General features: G+C 41.8%; 1 protein-coding gene across 2 annotated transcripts; it reads left to right on the forward strand.

The window, feature by feature from the left end:
* Nucleotides 1-2,425: 2,425 nt before the first annotated feature.
* Nucleotides 2,426-7,428, forward strand: LOC114901125 (retinol dehydrogenase 14). 2 transcript variants are annotated; one of them, XM_029232826.1, is made up of 2 exons: nt 2,426-2,875; nt 6,203-7,428. In XM_029232826.1, the coding sequence occupies exons 1-2, from the start codon at nt 2,483-2,485 to the stop codon at nt 6,818-6,820; spliced, it is 1,011 nt and encodes a 336-aa protein (XP_029088659.1). In that variant the 5' UTR covers nt 2,426-2,482; the 3' UTR covers nt 6,821-7,428. The 2 variants fall into 2 exon arrangements, with proteins under 2 accessions (XP_029088659.1, XP_029088660.1); XM_029232827.1 differs by having other exon boundaries at nt 2,468-2,866.
* The last annotated feature ends 3,094 nt before the right edge of the window (nt 7,429-10,522 follow it).

Consider the following 10,522-nt stretch of genomic DNA (forward strand, 5'->3'; position numbering starts at 1 on the left):
GTTGTGATTTTTGTTTTGTTTTCAAAAAAAAACATTGATTGGTTATTAACCATAATCTACTACATTAGGAACAACAAGCTGGTTATTTTCAGATGTTACCTCATTTTCTCATCAAACCAAACTTTCGTGACATAATATCAATATTATTACCTTCCTTTTTTTTAATCAATGAAGAACCTAAAATTCAAAAAGATTAAGTAGCTTGTCCAAGGATGTGCAGGTAATAAATGGTAGGACTAAGATTCAAATTTAGATCTCACTTCAAAAGCTATATGCTGAAAAAAAAAAGAAAAAGCTATATGCTGTCTATCTTCCCTTCCTCACACCCTGTCTTGCTCCTTCTCATCCCATCTCCATCTCTACCTCACCCACATATACATATCCCACCCGGGCTCTAGTTAAAGCATGCCACTGCTGACACACATCTTTTGATCTGCTTCCTAATTTGATGTAAGGCAGTCCAAAATATATCAGTCATGACACTTACTGAGTACCTACTGTTTTCTATGCATTCCCCAAGATAAAGGCCACAAGAGAGACTCAGACATAATCCCATCCTTTAACAATCCCTTAGAAGAAGTCAAATGTGCAAGCTCAAACAGCCAACACGAGAGGGCTGGTTGTCCTCAGTGCCAAGTGAGGGTCACACACAAGGCTGAAGCAGAAATCTGTGTGGGCTGGAAGTGGTCAGGAAATGTAGAGAACGGAGGTGGGCTTTGCAGGACAGGAAAGATGTGGACGGAGAGAAAGGAAGAGAGGAAACGTGCTCCCGGCTCAGTGAGTGTGAGAGGCAGCTTCAAGTTACAGATAGGATAGAATAAAGGCCCCCCCCCACCATGATTTCTGTTCCTGGTGCCTTGTCTAATCCTCAGTGAGAGTACTCCTCCCACCTCTGAGTTCCATTCTCAGCACTCATAAGAATCCTTCTTCTGGCATTCGACCTCTTGGCTGTTTGTACTATGCCTTTTTGTTGCATGTTATATCCTTCCCAAATACAAGGGAGTGGAGGAGAGTTTATCAAAATCATCTAGGGAGTTTATTTCAAACTACAGAAGTTGTGTGTCTCTTCTCTTGTCCTGAAGATTCTAGAATGGGGGCTGGGGCAGGAGGGGTCTCTGGACCAGACAGTAAGCACCCTGAGGGCAGAAATCGTGCCCTATTTCTTCGTGACTCTCGCAGGGCATAGGGCCTGGCATGTATTGGATGGGTGAGTAGATGAACGTATGACGACTTAAGAGTAGCTTGGTCTGGGCTTCCCTGGTGGCGCAGTGGTTGAGAGTCCGCCTGCCGATGCAGGGGACATGGGTTCGTGCTCCGGTCCGGGAGGATCCCACGTGCCGCGGAGCGGCTGGGCCCGTGAGCCGTGGCCGCTGAGCCTGCGCGTCCGGAGCCTGTGCTCCGCAATGGGAGAGGCCACAATAGTGAGAGGCCCGCGTACCGCAAAAAAAAAAAAAAAAAAAAAAAGAGTAGCTCGGTCTAAAGTTTGAAGTTTGCAGCTTGAAGATGGATCCCTGTGGCAATAACCCCTGACATTTCTGAAGCATTTTACAGTGTAAAAAGCACATTCCCTTCCTTGTTACATTTAATATTCTCCGGGAGGGAAGGGGGAAGACGCTTATGAGCCTGCTCAGAAGTCTATGTATACAGTAAGTCCACGCTTTTCCCAGTGTATCTCTACCACTGTCAAATAAGACCATTTGAGAATGCCTTTTTATATATGGATCAAGGCCACAATGGTCTAACATTCTCAAACAGTGGTCCCCATATCACCTGCATCAGGATCACCTGGGAACTTGTTAGAAATGTACATTCTCAGGTTCCATTTTGGACTCTAATGAATTTGAAACTGGGCCCTGAAATTTCTGTTTTTACAGGTCCTGCAGTTGATTCCAATGCAACGCTAAAGTCTGAGAACCACTGGTCCATTCTATTTCTAACTGATTCATGTCGCTAAGTTCTTAGCGTCAGCTGTGGGAAAAAAGAGCCTCTCTTCAGACTTTCGTTCGGCAGGGACCATTCTCCAGAGGATGAAGGTAAACTGAACTGAGGGTTAACAAGTCCCAGGTGCCCTTAACGGAAAACACACTAAGCCAGCCCCGAAGTGAGGGATTTGTAAAGCAGCCTATAAAGAGACTTGTAAATTCAAAGTACTCATTAGGCATTTCCACGGGGAAGGCCACCACCACTCTGGGACTTCCATGGGTAGGGACCTCAGGAGCCTGAAAACCCGGGGCCGTGCTCACCCTTCTCTCAGGCTGGGAGCCGGCTCCACCGAGGAGCCACACAGAGCGCTATCCTCTACTAACCAATCAGGTGCCCTCGGAAGGGGGACTACAAGTCCCAGCATGCCCCACGCCGCCGTCAGGGGATGACAGGCCGCGCCCCAGCGTTTTTTGCGTACAGGAGGGCGAGCTCAGACCCGGGCGCGCGGCGACCCCGGAAGTCTCGCGCAGGCGCAGGTGGGCCCTGGGCCCGGGCGGCCATGGCAGTGGCTACGGTGGCGGCGTTACTGGCCGCACTGGGTGGGGCCCTGTGGCTGGCGGCCCGGAGGTTCGTGGGGCCCAGCGTCAAGCGGCTGCACCGAGGCGGGGATTCCGGCCTCATGCACGGGAAGACAGTGCTGATCACGGGTGCGAACAGCGGCCTGGGCCGCGCCACAGCCGCCGAGCTGCTGCGCTTGGGGGCGCGAGTGATCATGGGCTGCCGGGACCGCACACGCGCCGAGGAGGCGGCGGTTCAGCTCCGCCGCGAGATCTGCCAGGCTGGGGGCCCCGAATTGGGGCCTGACTCCAGCGGGGCCGGCGAGCTCGTCGTCAAGGAGTTGGACCTCGCCTCGTTGCGCTCCGTGCGCTCCTTCTGTCAGGAGGTGCTCCAGGTGTGGGGCTCTGGGAACCTGCCGGAGATCGGGGACTGGCTAGGGGCTTCGGCGGGCGAGGCGGGGCCTGGAGTGCCGGGGGCTGAGCCGGGGAGGGGACCGCCCACAGTCGAGGGAGGGGGTGTGACCTTGGGAATGATTCGGGCGGCTTGGGAATTGAAGGCTGGAAAAATTGGTAGGACAGTCTTCTGTCTTCCAAGAATGTTGAGAAAGAAAATGAGCCCAAGAGAAAAATAAACGAGTTTCTGAACATTTCCTCTTGCCATGTGAGGACAGCTCAGGAGGAGATCCGCCAGGTCCCTGGATTGTTTTTCCTGTGTCCAAAGTGAATGTGCACCAAGCCATCTCTCAAAGAGCCTGAGAGCACATAGGGGACGTTGCTAGACAAGGACCTTGGAGCAATTTTTCCCCCCCTGCTAGGGTAGGAAGTTTAGCTTTCTGCCACCAGTGAACTCATGAGCAGTATTCTTAACCATACTCTGGCCTAACTTCCAAATAGACTGGAGCTTGGAATGCCAGTGGTCATGTGCTCTAAATGGGGACAGAAATAAAAATAATATAATACCTAGCACTTATTGAAAGTTTCCTGTGTGCCAGGAGCTGTTCCAAGCATTTCAGATTTTTTTTTTAACTTTTAATGAAATTAAAGTGACTTTGACTGCTCTTGTCATCCAGTCTTCACAGTAACCCTGTGAGGTAGGCATTGTTATCCCCATTTTACAACGTAAGGCCACTAAGGCATAGGTAGGCTAAGTAATTTGCCCACGAACTGTCCCTAGAGCCCTTGCTTTTAACCCCTATACAGTACTTCTGCTGCCTGCCAGTGAGGTAGAGGATTTCTTTGTTTAGATAGTAGATATTACACTGAAATGGATGTCCTCTGCTGAAATTGAGGTAGAAGGGTTCCCTGCAGAGGTGACTTGCAAGAGGGCATTCAGAAGAGTGATGTTTAAAATTAGCTGGCATAGAAAAGGAGCCTATATGAAAAGGAGTCTCCTGAGTCTAGAGTAGAAGTTCCCAAACTTTCTAATTTTTTTCATGATGCCCTTAGGCCAAACAAATATCTAACAGCTTATTCATTAAGCAATTAGATCCAAACAACTTAATAAGTATTTATGTAACAACTTAGTAACTGTTTGAAACAAAAATACACATAGCATAGATGAAAGAAAAGATTTTTATTTCATTTTTCAATAACCATAATTATTATAACCATAAGTATACTAATGGGAAATGTGCATCTGTTGTTCACTGTACCAGCTTGTCAAACTTTGGAATCAGACTGACCATTGCCACCCTCATTTCTGTTCTATGTTGACTTTTAACACTGTACTTGCATTTCATTGCAGCAACTACTAAACACTCAGCTTTGCAAAGGTAGGACATCATGAAAAGGAATATAGCACAATAAAATGTTGAAGGTGTGAACCACTTGGAGCTTGGTAGTTTTTGAGATGTTGAGCAGAGTATCATTTTGTTTCCCTCGAAAATTTAAAATACTCCAAATCACCCTGAGAGTTTCCTTGTGACTCTCTAGGGCAACTCGATACACAGTTGGGGAGCTGTTGCAGATCCAGAGAGTTTTGGTTTGTTTTGCCGTTATGACCAGTATTTCATTATCAGGTTTAGAAATAAGAAGTAATAGTGTACAAGAGATGTTGGGAGAATCAAAAGTGGATCTTCCTATTCATTAAAAATGTAGATGGGACTGGGTATACTTATTCCTTGATACCTATGGTTTCTCACTGCTTTGGCCACTTGACAGAACCAATTAAAAGTTAAGGAGATAAAGAGATAACTAAGTTGTCCTTGCTTCTAAGTATGTATTAAGTTCCTTCCTGGCTCTGAAGTTCAGTAGTTCAGTGACTATAACCAGAATTAAAAAAAAAAAAAAAAAGGAAGTGCAAATTTCCCACAGGTTGGTATTCTTGGTATTTATGTCATTTATCTTCTAGAATTTAAAAAACAGTAAATGATACAGTCTTAAAATAACACAAGCCCAGCAAAGAATGATGGCTCAGAAATGATTAATACAGGAAACTCTTCCAAAGGATTACTGAAAAGAACACTCCTTTCTTTCCCCCATGGGTGAACTTTTGCCTTCTTTTTGAAGTTGACTATTGGAAAAGCAAAAGGTGCTGAGACACACAGAATGAGAAATAGTTAATCCACTGACAGGTAGGCTTTGATAACAGTTGTGAAATTTAACACATTCTTCTATTCACTTACATTTGGCAAAAGGGCCAGTGATATTTGAAATTTGACCTCAAATTTATTTGTGGGTCATCACTGTGTCTTTACACCTGGAACACGTTGTACATTTCTTTTTCTCTGCCCATCAGAAGAGACAGAGCCAGGAAGGGACAAGGGAAAACCAACTAAATGAAGTAAAGAATGAAAAGACTTCCCTTTGAGGACAGTCTAAATTTTAGGACTTTAATCTGGGAAGATGCAGGAGGATATGGTCAAAGTGCGAAATTCTGACTGTATAGATCTCTTAAGTTGGGGGCTCCTCGAAGCTTGAAAGAGGTAGATTTCATATCGGGGAAAAAAGAACTGTGAATTCTAGAGTCGTAATAGAGGTTAAAGGTATTTGTTGGGCAGACCTCCTCTGTTAAGTCTCCTTTGCTGTTATTGTGAGACTTAGTATGTATGATTCATGGTTTTGTTTCTGATATGTTTATACTACCTGTTTAATATTTTTCTTAATGTTCCGTTGATTTATTCATGATGTTCTCTCCAGTATTAATTTGCATCCCTCACCCTCTCTATTGCTTGTCCCATTTTTAAGGAAACAACCTGGAGTTGCTCCATTCCCATGGTGACATTTATTATTAGAAAATTACAGAATAAAAGAATCCTAACTTGCCCCTGGTGTCGATACTAGTAGCTCTGGGAATAAACAATGCTGACCTGTCTTCTGCTATAGTTCCACTCTCTAGCTCACATTGAATGTCTAGCTATGGTTTGAAAATCCCAATTAGAAAAGCAGTCTAGCTTACTAATTAAGAATAGGGCCATTGGTGTCAGATTTCAACTTCAGGTTTTTGTTTGCCACTTAGGAGCCCTGTGATTCTGGACAAATCACCTAACTCTGGTGCTTCAGTTTGCTTATAGAGTTGTTGAGAGTAGATGAGATAACATGAAAAGCACCAGGTCAGGCACACAAGTCATTGTTGTCGTCGTCTTCTTTTCTCTCAATTGTTGAAAACTCATAGAGGCGTTTTTTAGAATTTTAGTAGTTTGCAGGAATTGTTTAAAATTTTATTTTAGGCACATTTAAGGCCTGTGTTCATAACTCTGCCATTCTCTTTTTGCCATTTGAAGGAAGAGCCTAGACTGGATGTTTTGATCAACAATGCAGGCATCTTCCAGTGCCCATATATGAAGACTGAAGATGGGTTTGAGATGCAGTTTGGAGTGAACCATCTGGGGCACTTTCTACTCACCAATCTTCTCCTTGGACTCCTTAAAAGTTCAGCTCCCAGCAGGATTGTGGTAGTTACCTCCAAACTTTATAAATACGGAGACATCAACTTTGAAGACTTGAACAGTGAACAAAACTATAATAAAAGCTTCTGTTATAGTCGGAGCAAACTGGCTAACATCCTTTTTACCAGAGAACTAGCCCGCCGCTTAGAAGGCACAAATGTCACTGTCAATGTGTTACACCCTGGCATGGTGCGGACCAACCTGGGGAGGCACATACACATCCCACTGTTAGTCAAACCACTTTTCAATTTGGTGACATGGGCTTTTTTCAAAACTCCGCTAGAAGGTGCCCAGACTTCGATTTATTTAGCCTCTTCCCCTGAGGTAGAAGGTGTGTCAGGAAAGTACTTTGGGGACTGTAAAGAGGAAGAACTATTGCCCAAAGCTATGGATGAATCTGTTGCAGGAAAACTCTGGGATGTCAGTGAAGTAATGGTTGGCATATTAAAATAGGAACAAGGAGTGGAAGAGAGCTGTTTATAAGACTGGATGTCAGCTCTGTCGTTTTGGGTTTGTTTTTTTTTTTTTTGACTACTCCACGTGGCTTGCGGGATCTTAATTCCCCAACCAGGCATCTAACCGGGGCTCCCAGCAGTGGAAGCGTGGAGTCCTAACAACTGGACCTCTAGGGAATTCCCTGGATGTCAGCTCTATCTTTGATCAGGAATGGTGTGGCTTGGGCACTTGCTACTTGAAGATGCAATTTTGGTTTTACCATAGTACTGCTAAGAGGTCCATAGAGATATTTTGAAGTTACTAAAAAGTTATTTTTTGGAGAACATAAAATTTCAGAAAAGATGTTTTAAATATATATAATAAGCATATCAATGATTATAATGAGTGATATGGTTATAATATATTTTAAAATAATTGAACAAGCATGGATTACAAATATTAAAGAATTCAGGGACTTGAAATAGATACGTTGAGAAGTTTTTCAAATATCTTTGAGTTTTATGGTATGTTTAAAGTGTTAAGTGTTTTAATGACAATACTGGCTTTTGTGGGGAAATAATATGCATGGTGTGAATGCACAATTCTTACTTGGAATAAATTTACTGATGCAAATTCTTATTTGTGTATTCCTTTAGAAGTTTCTCTGAAATTAGTCCTTTATCATCTCATTAGCCTCTACTGATCTTGGTATGCCCAGTGCCTTTTCTTCCCACATATCTTGCATACTGCTTTAAGAAGTAATATTTCTAAAATCCAAATCTGTGTCACAGTGTCATGTCCCTGCTTAAAAACTTGTGGTGGTTTCCAGTTGCCCATAACTGGGTTCCCAGCCTTTTTTCTTTCTTTTTTAAGCTGCAGAATGTTTTTCTTCAAGAGAAGTCTTATTCAAATGTAGAAGCTGGATGGGTATAATAGATCATAGCAATGCTGTGAGGATGGAGTCTTCCAAGGCTATTTCTGAAGGGACTTTGTGCAATTCAGTAGTTTATAAACCATTTCTATTTAAACATTTTAGTATATTTTTGAGACTCCCCATGAACTGGTCACATGCTTACCTTGTACTCTTACACTCAGTGCTGTCCAGTAGAACTTTCTGCAATGATGGAAATAATTCTGTCTGCACTGTCCAATATGGTAGACTCTAGACACCTGTGTTTATTGAGTACTTGAAATGTGACTGAGAACTGATTTTCTAATATTACTTAAGGTCAATTTAAGTTTAAATAGGCCTAGTTACTAACGTCTTAGACAGTATATCTCTACTCCTTTCATTGTATAACCCAGTTCTCAATATGGACCAATCACCCACTTGCCTCTGGGCCTTTCCTTATATTGTTCTTTCAATCTGGAATATCCTCTTTTTTACTGGGAATATTACTTAGCCTTTAACATTCCCTTCAAGTGTGTTCCTTTCCTTAATATCTGTAGGAGGATCCAATTCTCACTCTACTTTTTTTTCATTGATCTTGGCAGATTTACTAGGAATTTAGTGCACTAATTATTTGTTCACAGCTCTAGCTAGACAATTGCAATAGGAATTATCCAAGGAAAGATTATATTCTTACTAGTTTTTCTTCCTCAAGAGTCAGATACAGTACCTGACACAGTAAATACTAATGTGTGAATAAATAATAAGTCAATGGTGGTATACATAAAAATCATTAAGTAGGAATATTATAGGCATCAATAGTAATTTTAACTATTTGTTTTAACCATCTCATAATGTTGACAAAAGGAATTATGACTGTAAAGGATAGACAGCTACACAGAATTTAATGGCCATTTTGGTCAGGAGTAGTCCTTGATTGGTTATTATTTTTAAGACTGTAATATCTGGTTACCAGTATCAGTTCTTTCTAAGAATGGCAGGATCTTGGCAAATGGTATAGAAGGTCTGTTTTCTATTAGAGCATTGGGTTGTGAATATGAGAAACACTTAGTGTTTGTATCATCACAGGTGTGTCTTTGCAGGTGTAGTCATTATAGCTGCATCATATTCTTTGAAACTTATTTTTAAAAAATAATCCTACAAAGAGACCTGCTGAATTTAGAAATATGGGCAGGAAATACATCAGAATGCAACCTGGAAAAATGGAAGCTAATAAATCTGTCCTACACCTCGACTTCATTAAAAAGGAGCCTTTTTTTTTTTTTTTTTTTCATTTAATACCATCTTTTCTGGCTGCATTTTGATACCTGATGCTTTTCAGGGGATTTGGGCCTTTTGTGAGAGTTGAGCCTTTCAGAGTTCTTGTTTGTGGCACCATAATAAAATAGGATATATTAATTTATCATGATGGAAAACTAGAAACTAGAAAACTAGAAACTCATCTGGAAACACTACCTATTAAAGTAAAACGAGCTGCCATTTGGAAGATGTCCTTCCCACTCAGTGTTTGGTGGAATCGAGGGCTAATCGCTGTAGTATAACTAGTTAGATTTTGAGGATTATTTAAACCCTTTGCTTCTCTCTCCTTTCCCCTTTCTGCTGACTTCTATTTCACTGGGCAAGGAAATAAGAAAAAGGCAATTCTGTTACTTTGATACTCTCGCCTTTAGCAAAATATTGTTAAGAAAGAAGCATGTAATGTGCCAGATAATGGAACAATTGAGTTGGAAACCCATTTTCATGTTGGTCACTGACGATCTTTGGAAATACTGACTTCTATTTCAAGCAGGTTTTTCTGAAAATGAGTGAGATTTCTGGGTCCTCTGCCTCAACTTCACTCAGAGTAGCTATTTTATATAGTGGGGTTCTAAGTAGCATTTAATTGGGAAAGTGATCTCACTGCTTAAATATACCACCACATTGGGTTTGATGAACAACTCTACTGTTTAATTCTCTCTGTGACCTTGGCAAGTTACTTAACCTCTCTGAGCTTCTGTTTTCTTGGCTCTGTCACTGAGACATGAATGCTAACTTTAATGGATTGTTCAGTGAAGAGGCCAACAAAGAGTCTAACAAAATACCTGCTGCATGTTCATTTCCTCTTCCCTATGTACCTTATCATTATACTATTATTAGTAATAGTAATTAGGTGAGTACACATAATGGGGAAAAAAACCTCTAAACCAAGAGTCAGCAACCTTTTTTTAAAAAGGCTACATTGTAAATACTTAAGGTTATTAAGCCATATGCACATATTCTTTTTCTGTTACATATTCTTTTTTAACAATCTGTTAAAAATATGAAAAATTCTTGGATCACAAAGGCCATACTATTTACTTATGCAACACCCCAATGTATTCACTAATTTCTCTTTTGATATGGACCATTTTTAAAGTCTTTATTGAATTTGCTATAATATTGCTTGTTTTACGTTTTGGTTTTTTGGTCATGAGGCCTGTGGGATCTTAGTTCCCCAATCAGGGATCGAACCCACACCCCCCGCATTGGAAGGTAGAGTCTTAACCACTGGACCACCAGGGAAGTCCCCACTCATTTGTCTTTAAGACACCTTGTAAGGCACAGTTCTCATGTACACTGTTACTCCTATTAATAAGTCTCCTATTGTTTCTCCTAATCATTTCTAATCTCCTGTGACTATTTGCTTGCGGACCCAGGAAGTGTAAACAGTGTATTCTTCAAATCTCTCTCCAGCTATAGATTCTGGTGTGAGGAATAGCAGTTATCTGCCTCCAGCGTCCTCTCTCACAAACCTGCCGCACCTGGCCAGAGGTCTAAGAGAACCTATATTT

Source organism: Monodon monoceros, unplaced genomic scaffold (genome assembly GCF_005190385.1).
Source record: "Monodon monoceros isolate NGI ecotype Baffin Bay Population unplaced genomic scaffold, NGI_Narwhal_1 Super_Scaffold_19, whole genome shotgun sequence".
Lineage (NCBI taxonomy): Eukaryota > Metazoa > Chordata > Mammalia > Artiodactyla > Monodontidae > Monodon > Monodon monoceros.

Coding starts and splice junctions, on each gene's coding strand:
- LOC114901125 (XM_029232826.1), top strand. CDS start 2,483: ATGGCAGTGGCTACGGTGGCGGCGTTACTGGCCGCACTGGGTGGGGCC. Junction 2,876..6,202: donor TCTGTCAGGAGGTGCTCCAG/GTGTGGGGCTCT, acceptor TGCCATTTGAAG/GAAGAGCCTAGACTGGATGT.